Here is a 19,369-nt window from a genome sequence, read left to right on the forward strand (position 1 = left end):
TCTGCTTTGAGCTACTCTCTTGAGTGCTTCAGCCTCCTGCCTTCCATGTGCTGCACGTCACCTCGGTGCTGACCCCAGGGAGCTCCTCTGTGTCCAGGAGCAGCATCAGGGGCCCTGGGGATACACTCCGTGCTATCCTCTGCCAGAAGAGGATGCAGGAATCTTGTGATCTGCTTGCTTTGATGTACAGGGGAAGCTCCCACAGAGAGGGAGGAGGTAGCCTGGCTTCCCAGGGAGCTCAGTATGGAAACCACAACCTCCCTGCAGCTCTGTCTGTCCTTCCCTGGGCAGCAGTGCTGCAGCAGATGCAGCTGGTGAGCTAAACCCACATTCCCTACCCCTCTGCAGCTCGCTCCTGAATAACTGCGGGGAGATTCTCCCAAGAAAGCTTCTGTATTGTTCTGTGAAGTGGCAAGAGCAAGATTTGGGTGGATGCTTTTAAAGTAATAGCTTAAGTGCTTTAAGTAGGAAGGAATAATAAGGCAGAGTTAAGGTGTCACTGCATCCCATTTAAAAATTAAATAATTTTTAATAAGAAACTTCTTAGCTAGACAAAAATAACTCCCATTAGCTAGCAGCAGCCCAGAGGCATGTTCGAAGGTTGGGGAAGAACTTGGTTTCATATTCAGGAGCTGTTTAAAATGAAGGTTCTTCCTGAGCTTCTCTTCCAGGGCAAGCATCAGATCCAGCTCCTCTGAATCTGGCCCTTCTTCCCTGTGGGGACAACCAAGGTAAGGGGTGCTTGCAACAAGAGAAGGGGGAATGTTCTTCAGGGAACATCAACTTAGAAGGGGGCTTAAGTTTCCACACTGTGGAAAGCCAGGGACTGAGAGCTAAGCAGCCCTGGTGTCTGTCCTAGTGACAATCCAGCTTTTCCTTGTGTAGGGAAGCTGGGAATAGCCACCAGCGTGGTGGGAGCTGTGGGTGGACCAGATCCAGCGTTGGTTTCTCTGCAGATTCAGTTTCCAAATGCTTCCTTGAAATGTTTAGACTATCCCAAGCTGCTCAGCAGAAGAGCAGCTGAAAACAAAGGCTGACTCCAGTAGCGGAGCCACCTTTCTGAGCTGAGGCACATAATGCACGTGTGAGGATGGAACCCCTTGGCAGGAGCAGTCTGCAGCCAAAAAACACTCAACAGACTAGTTTCTAGACTCCAATTCCTTCCAGCTCCTGTGTCAGCTCACAACCTGGACCCTTCAGGCTCTCGAGGGATGTCCACCCAGGCTCAGTGGTTTTGAGGGCAGGTTTTCCTAGTGTGGCCAGGCTGGTGGCAAATGCTGCAGGTCCGTGGTTTCTTGGCAGCGGCTCCTGAGGAGAGGCTGCCTGGTCTCTTGGCTTTACTTCCCAACCCTCTTGAGAATCCACTGCTGTCAAAAGGGTTCAAAGAGACATCTCCAGAAGGCCCTAGAGAGAAACAAGCATGTAAGTATCTTTGAGGATAGAACTAGGGGAGAAACAGGAGGTCAGTTCAAATGGTAGATCAAGGATGTTATTATCCCAACCATTCAGATTATACCTGAAACTACACTTGCTTCAGCTTTGTCTGAACAGTTATATGTTGCCCATTTGTCCTGCACCATTAGAGAAATGTGGGAATGGAGCAGGGAAACTGATCTGCCTGGTTGCATGCTTTGGCCTACAGCTGAAGCAGAAACAAAACAACATCCCAGAGGAAAACTTGGCGTTTAAGTAGTTTTGAAAGCTTTAGTCTACCCCTTTAGGCCCAAATGTCTGAGGAGGAGGAGGAGGATTTCTCTCAGACAACATCTCCACCCATCTCTCTGCTTACTGTCCCTTTGTGTGAGTGCTCTTTCTTTTGCATGCTTATTTTGTGATTGTGTTTTTATGGGTATTTGTTTTCAGCATCTCTCCCCAGCAGCCACACTCAGTTTGTCAGCTCTGATCAAAGCTTCAGAAAGACTTGGCTTTTCTCGGCATTCCTAAAGTAGGGCAGAGGGAGTAGCACAGTTTCCCTGGCATGACAGAATGGGGTTTACCATCTCCAAAAGTGATGCTGCTGCTCCAACTCCATACCAAGCTAGTAACAGCTCTCATAAAGCTGAGCACTAGAATATGGGAGGACAGATTCCCAAACAGAGTGTTGGAAAGAGGGATGAGTTTTATCCAACCAGGTCATGGACAGAGAGATGCTTAAGATTACAGTGGTAGAAGCAAAGCATCCTGCTTGGAGCTCAGCAGATGTGTGGCTGGAAAAGGTAAGCCAGGCTTGGTTGTTATGAGCAACATCTGCAGTGCTAGAACGCTGCTGACAGATGGTCTAAAGACAAACCTTAAGTCTGTTAAATGTGTGAGTTACTCCAGGAGATCTCGTGCTGTGGTAGCACGAGAAGCGTGTTCAGTTTAGCCTCAAGAACAGCCTCCACCCCTTGTGTTCCACCCCAAGGCTGGCTTTACCTGGAGCTGTGTTTTCATCTGCCCACTGGAAGAAGCCACACTGCTGGTCCCGGGGTTTCGAGCACGTGTGGAACTGCCTCCCTTTGTTGGGCCCATCCTTTTGGACAGTGCGTGTGACAGCTGGCTGGCCACAACTGCACATCGTGCCGCCTCCTGGATCCGAGCTGCTGCTTCCAAAGAGCTCTGGGCCTCTCCCTCCTCCTCTTGGGCGCTGAAATCCTGCTGGGCCCCTTCCTGCAGAGGGCTGGGGCAGTGCAGAGCCCCATGGAGCCACGTTGTTTCTGTCCTCTGGCTGCTGATCAGCCCAGAGAAAGAAGTTGCAGGTGCTGGCGCTGCATTTGTAGAACTGCCTGCCTTGGTTGGGCCCCTCTTTGCGCACAGTGAGCAGCAGGGCTTCATTCCCACAGTTGCACACCACTGCGTTGTTCCCATCATCTGGAGCAGCTGAAAGAGCAGCTCTGGGTGTTCTTGTGGAGCTCATGGAGAGCAGATGTCTTGGTGCCAGGTTTGTGGTCCCCCTCATGTGCCTGTTTTCACCACTAGCTCTGTTAAAGGAGTTGCTGACCTGCGAGTGGTTGGCTTCCTGGCCGGCTGATGATGTGGGTTGGGATCTGTGTAAGTACTTCAGGTCCAGGAGCTCTTTGAGCATGTCATCACAGCCTCCAATGCAGCCAACAAACTCCAGGGGCATCACGGGTGGAACGCTGCCTCTCTTGAACTTAAACTTCAGTCTAAAAGGGAAGGAAGAATAAGTCTCCCAGTTCACACAACGTCACATCAACAGACCTCGATTTGGACTTCAGTTTTTACATTGTGGGGTTTGTTTTTGATTTCTGCTATACTATATAGCAGCATATATACTATATATATATACAGAGAATATATACTATAGAAGGGTTTTTCCAACCCCTCTACTTTCTATCCCCAAGCCAAAGCTGCTCCAGCTTTCCAAGACTGGAATGGAAAATGATTGCTTAGCCCATGAAGTCTCTGGCCCTGATGGCTAACATGGAATATCCAAGAGGCTGCATTTCCCCAAGGGATAACTGGTCTGACCTACCTGTGAACTGGCTGTGGTTCACACACAGCACAGATGCTCTCATCCCTGGCCACGTCCAGCACAAAGTCAGGAAACCAGACTGCAGTTTTACAAGCTGGAAAGCCCATGCAGCTGAGATAGAACCTGCCGTAGGACAAAGGCACCAGATGAGGAAGAGGCAAAGTGAAGACAGCCACTGACCTGTTCTCCTGCCTTCTCACCACCAAAAACTGTCAAAGCAACAACTTTTAAGGGAAAATAGGTATTTGAGAGAGAAGTTCAGCTGAATCCGCACAGCTTATACAGCTGGTGGAGTTAACTAGATGCAGCCTGAGTTTTCATGCTTGCTGCAGAGGGGAGGTAGATGAACAACACCTAGAAAACCAACACAGAAGGCTACTTCCTACAACAGGGAAGATCACCAACCCGCCATTCTTCTTGGTCTTCAGCACCATGTCATTGTTGCACTGTGGACACTTCCGAATGGAAACGGGCATTGCTGGATAGACCTCCTCCTGCTCTGCAGTTCCTGTGGCTTCTCCAAAATACTGAGCCAGGGCCTGGTCCAACCTATAAGGAAACCAGCAAAGCATCCTGTGTGTCTCCCCTGCAAAGAGCAATCGGGCACTGCAGTGAATTAGTGCCTGCTGCCCTCCTCACAGCCCCTCTGAGCTTCTCCAGGAGCATGTTGGTTCAGCACCACGCTTCTGGAGCAGGCTAGGTGTGGGTACAGCCTGACAGAGGTCAGTGCATGTTGCTATCTCCTTCACCCAGCTCTGAATTTAATCTTAAAGGTTTAAACCAAGGTGAGAGTTAGTTGGCACCAGCTCATGACAGTGTGCCAGGCTGTGAGTCACGCATGCAAATGCCTACACACACTAGGCAGAGCTCCAGGGAAACTGTGACAGGATCCCGCTCCAGGCTGAGCCCCGGAGGAGGAGCCAGCACCTCCCAAAACAGCACCTAGCAGAGGGCAAAGACAGGACTCACTTGTTGGCTCTGGCCACAGCTTCAATGAAGACTTCCTTGTACTTTTGGACCTGCTGCTGCAACACTACAGACTTGTCTTTTTTCCCCTCACAGATCAGTTTCAGATCAGCCTCCAGCTCAGCTCGAAGGTCAGGCTTGGACATCTCGTAGCCCATGGAATCGTAGCCTGAGGAACATAGTGCATAGTAAGCAAAAGGAAGGAGCATGCAAGGAACCCACTATCTTCCTAATGGATACTGCCCTTACCTTCCACCAGCCCCATGCCCAGGTGGCCTGGGAGGAACCGCTGATCATCTGTGAGGCCCACGTACATCCGTGTCTTTATCGTCTCGATGTGCTCGGCGTGAGTGGCGTCAGTCCCTGGAAGCAGACAGGCTGTCAGGCAAATTAGGTGCCAAGAAGTGGTTTCCACTGTGCCTAGCACAGAGGGCAAGGTGCTAAAGGGACAAGGAGACAAGTTATGGTGAGGAGCAGCATTGCCCTCATGTCCCACTGGCACTGAGGCCAACAAGGTGCTGGGAGGCACAGCCTGGAGCCTTAATAACGCATCTCCCTAAGTAACGAGGCCCTCTGCAGACTCCTTAGGATGTCTGGACTTTGCCACAGGTCTCTACTATCCCTTTGTTCTGTACATTTAAGTGATTTCTTATCTGAAGTGACATTTAGAGAATCCCCTACTCTGAAGGTGGGACAGAACCTGCTGTTAGAGAAGCTGAGAAGAAGCTTATGAACAAAGCTCTCCCAAGGAAAAGAGGCCATGCTGCCAATACTGACCAATGCCATGTTTCTCCATGAGAGCAATGAGATCCGCTTCTGTGAGGAGCAACGGGGGGCTGGTTTCCCCATCCACCATCTCCACTGTAGTAGGCTGAAAGCGAGACCCTTTCTGATACAGTGGGATAACCTGAAGGGAAGGAGAATCAATTTGAAGCTGCCTTCTAGTCCATTCACTGAAGACAAAACGTTACACTAACAATGCTGTCTCCTCCTGGTCTGGAGGAGATCCAGCCTCAGGGTTCTCAGGATCAGCCAGTAATGAGTTGCCAGAGAGACCATGGAATAGCAATTGCAGCTCCTCTTGGTGAGTAAAGCCAACCCCACAGCCCTGTATGGTCTTTGCTATGGTGTCAGAAGGGGACGAATCTATCCAAAACTGGCACAACAAAGCTGCACAGGTTTTCAGCAGAGATGGCTCAGAGTGAAACACTCAGTGGGTCATAAATTATCCAAGGGTGTTCTGTAGAGGGGTCTGAAGCTGGCAGTGAAATGCTATTTTAAACTCCAGGTACTTTAGCCTCTCCCATCTACATTATTCAAGGGCATTACCTTATCACTCCACTTCTCATAAGGATAGACTTCCAGGTAATTTCGGGCCAGGATCATCAGTCCTTGAGCAACGAATCGCTCGTTGGCAATGTCAATCTCCACGGTGGTTTCCTGGCCCTTGGCATCTTGAGAGCAGCAAGCCAAGAAATGGCGCACAATGAACTCATACAGCCTCTGCTCATTGCCCTAATACCAAACAGTAAGAAAGAGTCCTCCTGTGATGATGTCAAGTGAGGTCTCAGGTGAGGTTACTGCACTAATAAGCATATTATCAAGACTTCTTCACTGATCAACCTCTGCCTTTGTTAAACTCACCTGCAGGTTAGCAGTGTATTTGGTGGGGTGAATGGGAGGGTGAGCCTGGTCTGATTTGTTTCCACTCCGAGGGGTTGGCCCACCCTGATCCAAAATCCTCTGTGCAAATGCTCCCCAGTTTGGGTCCTGGGTTTGCTGTTGTACTAAGGCAGAGAGGTTCAGCTCCTTGGGGAAAACGTTGGTCTCCGTTCGGGGGTAGCTAATGAACCTTAAGAAGAAAGGCAGCACTTTTAAGAGGTGCTCCAAGATGGACTAAAGGCCTTTTACTTTTGAAAGACTTAGGTTTACCAAGCCAAGTCTTGCTTTCTTACCCTTGAGTATAGAGTTTTTCTGATATCCTCATGGTTTCCTTTGCATTTATCTTCAGTTTGCGGGAAGCCAACTTCTCAAGTTCCTGCATCGGGAGGAGCCAGAACAAAACAGAAGCATTGGTGCATAATTCAGTGGTGAGTAAAATATCTGTTCAGAGCTTCCTTCAGGTAAGTCCTTTCAGCACAGTTCAAACATACCACAGTGTCCAGGGGCAGGGGCCTCCATTTGCTCTTGGGCTTGCTCCCAACCTCAACAACAGTTGCTACTGGATCCTAAACACAAAGTAAACCACAAAATCTCCTTTAAGAGTTTACTCAAACTGTTCTTTAAACGTCTTGAGCAAGACCAATGCAGGAAGTGTGTGGCTGATACTGGATTGTCCAACTATTGACAGGCTTTCCTACCTCCATACACATCTGGTAGAGGACCAGGCATGCTGTGTGATTGAAGAGCCGGTTCCTCTTCCAGTTGAAGACCACGCTGCCATCTTCATGATCGTGTGTCACTGTTGAACAACAGATCTGAGTATTATAGTAGTAATACAATGGAAATACAGCAAAGGAAATAGAGGCACTATTGGGAAACCTTTCAGTTCTGCTTAGTGGTCGTAGCAAAGGAAGAGGAAACCACCTCTGCAGCACTGCTTGGCTGTTGCCCTGATGTTTTTCCTTTCTATACATATCAAACCCTCTAAGATGGAGCCTAGGACTCCTCTTCCCCAAGTATACCTTTTATTTTATAGAAGGCTTCAGGAACGAAGGCCTGGATGGCTTTAAAGCGTTCAACTACAAAGCCCAGTGTTGGGAACTGGCAGCTACCATAGCTGATCAGCTGATCTGCCAAGATATCAGGGAAGATCTTCCGCAGCCTCAGTGTCTGGAATCTGGTGAAGGCAGCACCTGAGGAAACAAAACGGACCCCAGATGCGAATACAACAACACTGAATGATCACCACAACATTTCAGATGGTCCTTTTTAATAGTTTTGAGTATTAATTTTACTCTGAGCTTAATACTCAGTTGCAGAAGCCTGTCAGTGCTGCATGAGCTATAAACCTAACGCTTCCTTCAAAGAGCATGTTTCCAGTAAAAAGTGAGATGTTGTGTGGTTCTATCTGATCTAATAATTAGATTTACAACACCGCAGAGGGCATTTCTGTCTTGTCCTGAGGACACAGTAACAGATGATTTCTAAACACCCCTCACTGGGCTTTAACAATGTGCATTCAATGTGGTTAGACGAGAAGTGAGGAAGAGCCTGATGGATGGCTCTCATTTGTAAAGCAGTCTCAGGGAGTTCAAGTATTTGCAGACTACACACTAATAACAAAGCTGTCTCTTGCCCACCTACCACGCTTGGCCACCTCCTGTTAGTAGAGGTATATGGGAGGGCCTGGCAGCCTGCTATCATCTCCAGGGCACGTTTACATACCTATCCTGAGGTCCAGCTCCTGCCTGACATCGACGGCATCACTTGTTTTTTGATCAGGTTGGGTGAGGTTCTCACATGCTGTTCTGACAGCATGGAGTGTGATCTCTGAGAAACGGGCTCGGAACACACGGAGGTTTGGCTTTACTGTCAGAGAAATAGAGAAAAAAACCCAAAGAAATCAAAGAGTGGCTCAAACACCAACGGAAAGGAGCAACTAATAATCAGCTGTCTTCAAGTGAGTGTGCTGTCAACCTATTCTACAGCTTTCCAATAGCTGACTATACTTCTGGTCTATCAGAGCCACATATTTAACAGTCAGTATTTAACCTGGATACAGTAAGGTTGAGAACATGCCTCTGTTCCAAGATCTCTGAGCAGCAATACCTGTCACATCAGCACTTTAATGGAACTCTGATGAAGAAGCTGCTCTACGCACCAGCTTTGCAAACGTGGATTATCTCAAAGCCAATGTTCTCTCCTTCTCGGTCGCAGTCAGTCCAGATCACCAGAGCTTGGCACTGCTGGATTTCTCGTTCAAGGGTTCTCTGAGATGAGGAAACAACACAAACTGAGACATACCAGGCTGCCTGCTTTGTCATTTGGTTTTAGAATGAAACTGAACATGAAATGCAACGCGTATCCATAGAGATTGTTGAAATAAGGTTTCGTAGTTGTGTGTCTCACGAGATCAGGCAGCTTTCAAAAGAGCTGAGTCATTTATTTACATCTGACTCGGTTATAAAGCATGGTTTGGCTCAGATTGTGCCACAATCTGTTTGCTGAAAATGGCATTTTTTTGGTCAAATTGAGATGCAGTTACCAATTCCACCTTGTTGGAAAAACTCTTTCTACTTCTAGCAAAGCAGCCGTTCCTTTACTGCTCTAATTGTACATGAGCAGGAGACTTTGGATGTCACAAATGAACAGCATTTCATATATATAAAATATATATATATATATAAAAAGCATATATATATATAGTCCTAGGAAATGCAGGAGGAATTTGCTAAACTCTAGAAACTTGGATGTTAAGGACAAAGGTACAATTGTCCTCCTGTCTGAGGCAATATTTGCAGAACCTCTGACCTCAGAGAGTTTCAGGGGAAACTCTTAAAAACAACATACCTTGATATCCACGTAATTTTCAGGGCAATACTTCTCAATTTCAGCATCAAAAAGAGATAGAGGGTTGCAGCTAGTCCTGGGAAAGAGAGGATAAAGAGTGTGCATAACAAAACCTAAAACATCTGTTAGTGAGACACTAACTGCTGCTGTCTTGTGAAGAAGTGCTGTTCAAGTACTGGAATTAATATGTTTTATTATGGGCCTTGTCTTAGCATTTCATGTGAACTCCAAACTGTCTGAGTTACACTTAAAAAGCAATAGAAACAAAAAGCAACCAGAGAAAACAGCAAATCTGGAAGGCTGCCCTAAACAAGCAGCTTCTCTCTTATTTCAAGTGCAGAGAACAAAGGGGAAGGAAACCAGAGAAAGTGCCCCACGTCCCGGGGACAACTCCTGGTTGAACAAAGAACACAAAAACATCGATCAGGTTTCAGAATCAGTTGAATTGCTTGGGTCTGCCTTAATGTATTTTAACAGTATGAAGACTTCAGGGGGGTTTAGCACTCTGAAGACTGTAATCTGAAGTAATATTATATTCTATAGCAAATTTGGTACTCATCCCCCTGCTCTGCAGCTGTGTCAGAGCCCCTCCTGCTCTGCTTAGCTCAGGGTTGAAAGCAGAAGACGACAGCTCCCTCCTGTGAGGGGCACCACGTACTCACCATTTGCGAAAGGGCATCTTGAAGTCATGAGCCAGTAAATGTCCTGACACAGATGTCATCACCATAGTAACGTTCTGCAAGAGGCAGAGCAAGGTAATTAGTGCCCATCCTTTGCTAAAAGCTACCCACAGGCCCAAGATCTTCCTGCAGCTCTCGATTTACAGCCAGTGATACCCCCCTCCTGCTAACATAACAAGCTCTTCCCCCTGCTGACAACTAAATCTATGGTCTTCTCCTCAATTCCTGTAGGAAGCTCCCAATTTTAAACAGCAACATCTTTTTGACTGATATAAAACCAAGTTGAAAGACTTAAAGCGATGAAATAGGTGAGTGGTTGAGCTAAGAAAAGAACATCTGACTTCTCCTCATCTTTAGACAAAATGTCCCCGTTCACTGGATATGGTTTCCTAACTTCTGACAAATGGCTTCTAATAATTAGTATTTTGCACTTGCAGGAGTAGAATGAAGGAAAACCCTACCTGGCCAAACATCTGGTAGTCGTATTCATAGATCTTGTTGAACTTGGAGAACCCTTCACGCTGGAAGGAAAAGGAAAAGGTCCTGAGTTTCTGACTGCTAAAGGAAACCAAACTCATTCCACTTTGCTTTACACACATTTATACACAGCAGAGCATAGAGAAGTGTGGGGCAAGTGAAAAGCACGGATTGTAGCTAATGGAAATTGCTTGTATCATTTATGGAGACACATAAATGGTGCTTTTCAAGATAAAGAGTATTTTAAACCATATGTAAGAGTATTTTAAAGCATGCCTGAGGGGATGCCAGGGTCATCTCCCCATGGAAAGTGTCAACAGTGAAGACAGACTTATTTAATGGGGCTGGTCAGTTACATTCATGACAAACAACTATCTTGCTCTGCGTGCCCAAGATTATGTTCTGCCTGAGACTTGGAGAAGTTTCTAGATTGCATATTTGCTGCTTTTTCTACAGAAGCAGGATGATCTCTGCCTTGATTTGGACTGTCAGCACTCAGGTTCTCAGTAGCACCTTTGACTCAAATTAATTCTGGTCTAGAAGCACTTTCTAGCTCTTATACCAAGTGAGTATGCAAACTGTAGTCATAAAACAAAGCAGCAGAGAGGAAAGATCTTTGAACTCCTCCAAACCACAGACCAGCTTTGCCTTATTATGTGCACTCCAGTGAAACCCTGACACTTGCTGATGCTGCAGAAGCGATGCTTTTTGACTGGAAAACACATGCCAGCAGATGGTTTCAGTTCCTGAAGCCTTTCACATACACTGCAAATTGAGGAGCAGCACAGGAAGCCCTCACTGTGCAGCTCAGAGCCTGGAGAAGGCTGTCCAGACAGAGGAAACACATCTGGGGAGCTGAATTCCAACAGGAAAAGGGGTCCAAGCCTCCCAAATACATTTGGGCAAAGCCATTGTTGTACTCTTGCATGGTTAGAAGCAGCCAGACACAAAACCAGTGTGATATGCTGCATGTGCTGATGGGAACTGCCTGTACCAAGCTCTGCTGAGTGTTGGGGCTACCACCCAAGACACAGGCTGTGCTGCTGATGCTCTGCAGCCAGCTAAGCCAGAGCTGTGTATGGGGAACGGGCCGTGGCACATCCCTACCCGCCGCATCCTGCTGTTGGAGAGCAGCTCCGCAATGCCCCGGGCGGCATCGTTCTTCTCCGCCACGCACAGCACCTTCCGGACCCTCTGCAGCGCCGCGTCCTCCCCTGCAGCGCGGGAGAAGAGGCGCCAGGGCTGGGGCCGCATCCTGAGCCCGCAGCCGGCGAACACCCTCGCCTGGACGTTCATCACCGGCCACGGCGGCAGCTCCGGCGGGGCGCACGCATCCTGCGGGGCCTGCCGGGGGTGGACAGCGAGCGCTGAGCCCCCGTTCACCGCCCTGATCCGCCTTTAACACCCGGGACGGGGGGTTAAAGGCTCCCTCTGCCCCAGGGCACCCCCCCCATTGCTGGAGGCGGCTTCCCCCCGCTCCCAGGACCTCGGGCCCGCCCCCCGGGCCCCCCTCAAGCCGCGGCTGCCCCGTACCCCCCCCATACCACCCCCCGATCCATCCGGTCTCCCCTCACCGGAGCAGCCTCCCCCGTCCCGTCCGCTCAGGTCCCCCCCCTCACGCACCGCCGCGCTCTGTCGCAAAGAGTGGCGGGACGCGGCGCGGTTTCTCTCGCCCTGCCGTAAAGCAAGCGGGACAGAGGACTACAACTCCCATGATGCCCCGCGGCTCTCCCTCAGCGCTCCCCGCTGTCGCCGTCCCGCCCCGGTTTTACCCTTCCGCCCCGGTTCGCCGTTCGCTCCCGGTTGAAGTAACGCGAAGGGATGGCGGCGGCTTAAAAACAACCGCGAAGAGAGAAAGGGGAAAGCGGCGGAGGCTGCTCTTCCTGCTGTTGGGGTGAGAGGTGGCGGCGTCATGTGATCCCAAGATGGCTGCGGGGCTGCGGTGTCCGCGAGGGCCGGCGGCGGAGCGGGGCCGGCGGGGCCCGGCCATGGCCGAGGCGTGAGCGGCGGCGGCGGGACACGGGCTGCGGCGGGGCCTCCCGTAGGGCCCCGTGGTGGTGGTTGTGGTGGTGGCGGCGGGGACCGGCCGGGGCCTCGCTGCTCCATGTGGGTCCCGTCCTAAGGGAAATATGATCAGCGCCCCCGACGTGGTGGCGTTCACCCGGGAGGAGGAGCTGGAGGATGAGCTGTACAGCGAGCCGCCGCTGCCCGAGGAGTACTCGGTGCCGCTGTTCCCCTTCGCCAGCCACGGGGCCAACCCTTGGGCCAAGGTCGCCAGCTCCAAGTTCAGCCGGGATTTCATCCTCATTTCCGAGTTCTCAGAGCAAGTGGGGCCTCAGCCCCTCCTGACCATCCCCGATGACGCCAAAGTGTCGGGTACTTTCGATCTCAATTACTTCTCCCTGCGGATCATGTCTGTGGATTACCAGGCTTCCTTCGTGGGGCACCCTCCCGGCTCTGCCTACCCGAAGCTGAACTTCGTGGAGGATTCCAAAGTGGTGCTGGGGGACTCGAAGGAGGGAGCCTTTGCCTACGTGCACCACTTGACTCTGTACGATTTGGAAGCGAGAGGGTTTGTGAGGCCCTTCTGCATGGCCTATATTTCTGCTGATGAGCACAAAATCATGCAGCAGTTCCAGGAACTCTCTGCCGAGTTTTCCAAAGCTTCCGAATGCCTAAAGACAGGGAACCGGAAAGCTTTTGCTAATGAACTGGAAAAGAAACTGAAAGATCTCGACTACACCAGGACTGTCCTGCACAACGAAACCGAGGTGCAGAAGAAAGCCAATGACAAAGGGTATTACACGACCCAAGCCATTGAGAAAGCCAACGAGCTGGCCAGTGTGGAAAAGTCCATCATCGAGCACCAAGACCTGCTGAAACAAATCAGGTCGTATCCCTACAGGAAGCTGAAGGAATCTGACTTCCACCCCTACGAGCCGGAGTGTGCACTGCTGGATCAGGCCAACGCGGGCTGCGATCGGGACCCCGCTACCTCCGACCCTGCTGAAACTCCCTTTTACACCCATGTGCCGTCCTATACCCCCAAGCTCATCAAAGCCAAGTCTGCCAAATGCTTTGACAAGAAGCTGAAGACGCTGGAGGAGCTCTGTGACGTGTATTTTTTCACCCAAACCCTGGACCAGTTGCACCAGATCGAGAGGACTTTCAGGGGAGACGTGTGCTACCTCCTGACAGAGCAGATCAGCAGGGCACTGCTTAGGCAACAGACCATAACTAACTTCCTCTTTGAGGATGTGTCTTGTCTGGATGAGAAACCACCCGAAAAACAATACGGAGGCTGCCAGGGGCACAGTCATGATGCTAGAGATGGAAAGTGTTCGGAAGAGTTCCCTGCTCCTACGGTGGTCATCAGCTTGGGATCCTACAAGTCCAGCGTGGAATGCGTGCCCATCAAGATGGAGCAGGAAATCGAGGACTCCCAAGAACCCCAAATGAGCGAGTCTGTGACGTTTGAGCACCAGGAGAACCTGGATTACCTCGATGCAGATATCAAAGGCAGCATCAGCAGCGGTGAGAGCATCGAGGTTCTGGGAACGGAGAAGTCTGCCTCTGGCTTGCCAAAATCGGAGAGCCAGGCCAGCCTGCCCGTGAGCCCCAGCCCCCAGGTGGGCAGGAGCAAGGTGGGCAGCAGGAGGACCGTCAGCGAGGACAGCATCGAGGTCCTCAGCACGTGTCCCTCCGAGTCGCTCATCCCGGAGGATTTCAAAGCGAGTTACCCAAGTGCCATTAACGAGGAGCCCTACGTGGGTGATGAAGAGGGAGGCCTTCGCTTCACCCCCAGACTGAACCCGGACGATGCCGACGAGCAGGAAGACGTTTCAAACCAGGAAAACTTAGTGCAGGTGGATTCTGCTTGTTGTATCGGGAAGGAGAGCCCCAACTTCCTCGAGCCTCTGCCTGACCTGGGACACAAGCCCTGCGATGAGGACGGGGTGGTCAGGATCCCCCCGCAGCCATACCGGGCGGCTGAACCGGGGCTGCACGGCACCTTTGGGAGCTTCCCCTCCCACGATGGCATCTCGGGGGGGCTCCTGCCCTACGAGCTTGACTCTCGCTACCTGGCGGGCAGCAGGGAGGTCAGTAAGAGCAGCCTGGATGAGTGCTCAGACTCCACGAGCTATATGAGCAGCGCTGCCTCCACGTGCTCCGACAGGACCCCTTCTCCAGCCCACCCTGCCTGCCAGGGGGCTGACAGGCACAAGAAGAAGGCTGGGCAGAACGCCCTGAGGTTCATCAGGCAATACCCCTTTGCCCACCCTGCCATCTACTCCCTGCTCAGCGGCAGGACCCTCATCGTGCTGGGCGAGGAGGAAGCCATAGTGAAGAAGCTCGTGACGGCGCTCTCCATCTTCGTGCCCAACTGCGGCCTTTACGCCAAGCCCGTGAAGCACTGGGTCACCTCCCCTCTGCACGTCGTGGATTTCCAGAAGTGGAAGCTGATCGGGCTCCAGAGGTAAATCCAGGATCTCTTTGCTTTGTGCTGTTAAGGAGTGTGAGGAAACATCATCTCCTAAGCAGGAATTTCCAAGGGGTGCACAGTGGGGGGGTCTCTAACTACGCCGCTGCCATGAATTTCTGCTTGTGGGAGGTGTTTTGAAGGGGGGAGATTTGTCTCTTTATATCCAGCCTCACTTAGGAGTTGATATTTAAAACATCTGGGGGCTTTTTGGCTCATGCTGGTGTTCTGGCTAGGAGGTTTCCTTCTGGTTTAGGTCTTAGCCTGGCAAAGCAGAGAACAAACACAAGTCCTGCTGGTTTTTCCAGGAGGATCTAAGAGTGCTCCTGGAGTTCCTTGTGTGCTCTGTGTTCCTGCTGAAACTCCTCTGACATTTCTAGCTGGAATTTTGGGGTCTAAATGGATGCTTTGAGATGGTGAGGGTTTTTCCTTGTGGACCCTAATGAAGAGCTGAGGTGCAGTAGATCAGAAATTGGGCCTTGGGCTGTGTTGGTGAGGGTGTCATGGGTTAGGGCAGAGGTGTGGAGCCCTTTGGGGAGTGCAGATGGACAAAGGCTTATTTATAACAAGCTTTAGTGCAGGAAAATAGCTGCAGGGAGCTGTGGTGATGGGATTGCAGGTCAGATGCAAAAGAAACCTCTGCTCAGGGTGAAAACCATCCCGAAGGCAAACGCCCCTTCCCCAGCAGCCAAACCTAAAATGTGGCTTTGTGGTTTATATTAACAAATAGCAGTTGTTCAGCTCTCAAGATTGCATCCCTGCCTTTGCTATGAAAAGGGTTTTCTTTGTGTGTTATCAGGAGGTGTTTGGTGCTTTGGATGTGTGACAGGGAATGGTCACTGCTGTCACCAGCATGGAAAACATGAGTCAAAGTGGCAGCCCATTGCCCAGAGCCTCCTGAAAGCCTGTTTCTGAGCAGCCTGAAAATCAAACAATAGAGTAATCTCCCCTCTGAGCTGCTGAGAACTGAGTTGCTGGGGGCTGTGGATGATGAAACTGTCTCAAGCTGTGTGAGTTTACCCTCGTTTCTGTGCTGGTGAAGCAGGATGACAGCTCTGGAACAACCACTCCCAAACTTCCCTGTCTGTCGGGGAGGTTTTTTAAAGCCCCGAGTGTTCCCTCCTTGCTCAATGTTTGTGGTGAGCTGCAATTTCTATAAACAAAAGTCATTTTTATTTTGGAGAGCTGCTTGTAACATGTGTCAGTCATTTCAACGCTCCCCGTGGAATGCGAATGGAGTGTGGAGTTTAACGTGGGTGCTCTCAGCAAACCATTTGGAGCAGGCCTTTGGGAAGGGATTTCCAGGCTGAATTCATTCCTCTGGTAAGGACAGCGTGTGTCGAAGGCCAGACAGTGCCTGGGCACAGGAGCAGCCCTGACACCACGAGTTGGGGCTCCTGGTTGGAGGCTGGGAGCTGTCTCTCAACCCAGTGACTTTACCCACGCAGAGCTGAGGAGCAGAAGGTAGAGTTGGCGTGGGCTTGTCATTTGCATTTAAATAACACACATTTGGGCTTGTCGGGTAATTGCATGTTGTGAACGTGCTGTGGGTTTGCACCTGAATGAGAAATGCCCAGGCTCAGGCAGGGAATGTTCTGGTTTCAGGAGGGGTCCTTTTGTAAAGGAAGGGCAGAAGGTTTCGCTGCACTTAGGGCATTGCCCAGCTCAGAGCAGCTCCCTCCCAAAGCAGAGCTCCTGGAAAGGGGGGTTACGATGGGGTTTTGGGGTCCTTGTTGTCACATCCAGAAGGAAGATTCACTTCTGTCCACCAGAGATGTCCTATTGCTCCCACTCCCTGTCACTGAGGGAGGAAGCTGCCCCAGAGCGCGGTGGTTTATGAAGCAGCACATACACAGTGTGGATCAGGGCATGGGGGGATCTATGGATTGAGGTCTCTTTGGGATCTGGCAGCTTGGAGAGATGATTTGGCCATTCTCTTCCCTGCTAGACTTTACTTCCTTGCAGAGACTCATGAGCTAAGGGCAAGTCTGTGCAATAGAGGGGCACGGACACGACCTGCTCCTTCCCTGCGGGGTCCCCTGCAGCCGTGACCTCTCTCTTTGCTGTTCCAGGACGGTGTCTCCTGGCGGGGTGAACGTGCTGCACGCCCTGAGCCGCTACAGCCGCTACATCAGCATCCTGGACGCTGACAGTAAGACTCTGCGCTGCCCCCTTTACAAAGGCTCCGTGGTGTCCCGGCTGGCGGATCACCGCACGCAGATCAAGCGAGGAAGCACCTACTATATGCACGTCCAAAGCATCCTCACCCAGCTGTGTTCGAAAGCCTTCCTCTTCACTTTCTGCCATCATTTGCACCTTCCCATCAGCGAAAGGGAACCCGAAGAAGCCGTTGTGAATCGTAGGATGAACTTTCTGAAGCTTCAACTGGGCCTGGTCAATGAAGACGTCAAAATCGTGCAGTACCTGGCGGAGCTGCTGAAGCTGCAGTACATTCAGGAACCCGGGCAGGGGCTGAGCCCTCTGCTCCGCTTTGACTACGTGCCCAGCTTTTTGTACAAGATCTAGCCTCCTGTGGGCCATCTGCGCCGGGGTCTGACAGAGCTCATCCCTGCTTCACATCGCTGTCTGCAGTAGCTCTCATACGTCAGGAAGGGGTGAAGAAGCCGATGCGTTTGTGAGCGTCTCTGCTCCACAGGAATCCCTGTCTGAGGGACTGGATTTCTGTTCCCCGTAGCCAACAATGTAGATGTTCCATCCCCGAAACCACCGGGCACTCTGTTTTTAAGTGTTAGAAGGGGCACTGTTAACTTTTCGTGGCAGCATCCCAGGGGGAATAGGGCATGGAGAGAGGTGGGCTGTGTCGGGGATCAATACTAGTGCACAGCCCTCAAAACAACAGTGCTCCACATGCTTCTGCCAGATCCCTAAATGCTGTTGGTCCCTTCCGAGGAGCCTGGATGGAGACCACAGGGGAGATGTAAAGGCCACGTGAAGGTTTTAATCCACTGGTGTCTCATGTGAAGCTCGCTGGCAGGGTGGCAGCTTGCAGTTACCCATCTGGGTGCGGCGGGTGGTGTTCCCTTCTGTGTTTATCCAAGTTTCCTGACGCTTCCCGGGACAGGTTGTGCCTGGGTGGGTGGGAGCAGAGTGGAAGCACATGTGCTTCTCTCCAGAAAGTGTTTTCCAGTTTCTCTCAGCTTTGTTAAGATCCGGAATGTGGAAGGATTCACCCGCTGCCATGAATGTAGAGCACTGTGCCTTGTAACTTGTCGTGTCCTGTTTGCACCTCCGAGAAGGGTGGGAAAGAGATGGGAATCCTCAGAGCACATGAAGTTGAGGGTGGCCTTTTAAGCAGAGAGATTGGAGGGCTGAAATGAGTGGGGGGAGCCTCATTTTTAGGTGCTTTTTGTGATGGGGGGGATCGAACAGTGCAATGAAGTGATGCTGGGAGCAGCAGGCTGGTAGAGCAGCTGCCTGGCTGGGGAGATACGAGTGCTCAGGAGAGATCAGGGATGGATGGACCAGGTTCTGTGTTGTATATGTGATAGTTTATTTTGTTTTGGTGTATTTCTATCATGGAGTTCACTTCTGTGCCGTGTGGCACAGCAGGGTCAGTGTCACTGCATGCTGCTTCTGGCCTTTGTCATGTCTCCCCTACCTCTCCTAGGGCGCTCCTGGGTAGCTCTGGACGGGGCAGAACTGCTGCTCTCTGAGCCTGGATGTTGAGGACTTTTCCTTTCAAAGCTTCTGTGCTGCTGCCTGTGCCATAAAGGTTGTGCCACCGGCGTGGTGACAGCCCCACGTTGTTCCTGTCAGTGCTGGGGGCACAACGCTTCCATGTGGAGTCTCAGAGGAGATGCTGCTCCTTGGCCACTGGTCCTGGGCTGTGGTTTGCTCTGCCCAGTGCCAAGTGGCTGTAGCAGCCCCTGTGGTACTCCTAAGCAAGAAAAGCCTTGCAAGGGAAGGTAGCCTTGGTTTTATTTGTGTTTTAGCACTCTGATTATGGCAGGAGAACAGCTGAGATTGTACAAAATGAGCTGATGTGTTGTTTGCTTTGGGTTTATTTATTCCTTTAAACCTCTGTTTCTGCTGTGAGGCAGTGCTGGAGGTGAAGGTGATGTCCCTTCTGAGCCCAGGGCAGGTTGTGTGTACAGACATGGCTCAGACCCACTGAACCTTGCTGTAAGAACCACACCGCTCCAAAACCGGTGTCCTGAAAGCAAGGAGGCTCCTCGGGCAGGCTGTGGGCACCAGCATCTGCACCTCAGCACCACCGCTGCTCCTTTCTTCTTTATATTTGAGGTATAAAGGCTGTTTTAAATGTCAGTGTTGTTTCTGGTGGTGTACAGCGGGGTTGTGGTACTCTCCAGAGGGATTTCCAAGGTCAGGGATTACTTGTGGCAGCGGGTTGAGGTCCCAGAGGGGAAGCAGCGTGGCTGAAGGTGAGCAGAAGTGCATGTGGCAGGGCTCAATGCCTTTAGAGCATGTTTAAAGGCCTCATCCTTTCTGAACTGTGCCCTCCTGTCGTGTGTGAACTGGATCTGCTGGTGAAAGACTTCTGTGTCCATCCAAAAGGTGATTTGAGGTGTCCTCTGGTCCGTTTGTGTGCACCCAGACGGCTTCCACACCGAAGCTGAGGCGAGATTCCCTGGGGAAGGAGGCATCTTGGTAAATGAGTAATGCAGGTGACACCAGGCAGTCAAAAGCTCCCGCATCCCTCCTGGAATGCGGCTCTGGAGGAGGAGTGCTCAGTGTGGGAGCTTGCTTCCTGCTGAACATGGGGTTTGGGGAGGGAGGATGAGCTGCTTTCCTGCTGAC

The 19,369-nt window shown here is 51.1% G+C and overlaps 2 protein-coding genes across 2 annotated transcripts; one reads left to right on the plus strand and one right to left on the minus strand.

Moving 5' to 3' along the window:
- Positions 1-504: 504 nt before the first annotated feature.
- Positions 505-11,726, minus strand: TOP3A (DNA topoisomerase III alpha). Its single transcript, XM_030482501.1, has 20 exons — positions 11,685-11,726; positions 11,218-11,454; positions 10,095-10,154; positions 9,616-9,689; positions 8,954-9,029; positions 8,265-8,373; positions 7,829-7,972; positions 7,126-7,296; positions 6,802-6,902; positions 6,595-6,669; positions 6,397-6,479; positions 6,086-6,293; positions 5,771-5,956; positions 5,219-5,348; positions 4,691-4,804; positions 4,445-4,610; positions 3,881-4,024; positions 3,476-3,598; positions 2,416-3,146; positions 505-1,404 (listed from the first exon to the last, which is right to left on the minus strand). The coding sequence occupies exons 2-20, from the start codon at positions 11,404-11,406 to the stop codon at positions 1,226-1,228; spliced, it is 3,063 nt and encodes a 1,020-aa protein (XP_030338361.1). The 5' UTR covers positions 11,407-11,454; positions 11,685-11,726; the 3' UTR covers positions 505-1,225.
- Positions 11,727-12,116: 390 nt separating this feature from the next.
- SMCR8 (SMCR8-C9orf72 complex subunit) lies at positions 12,117-19,153 on the plus strand. The gene is made up of 2 exons (XM_030483199.1): positions 12,117-14,587; positions 16,663-19,153. Exons 1-2 carry the CDS (start codon positions 12,240-12,242, stop codon positions 17,114-17,116), a joined length of 2,802 nt encoding a protein of 933 aa, XP_030339059.1. The 5' UTR covers positions 12,117-12,239; the 3' UTR covers positions 17,117-19,153.
- Positions 19,154-19,369: the final 216 nt, after the last annotated feature.

The sequence above is a fragment of the Strigops habroptila genome, chromosome 4, assembly GCF_004027225.2.
Source record: "Strigops habroptila isolate Jane chromosome 4, bStrHab1.2.pri, whole genome shotgun sequence".
Lineage (NCBI taxonomy): Eukaryota > Metazoa > Chordata > Aves > Psittaciformes > Psittacidae > Strigops > Strigops habroptila.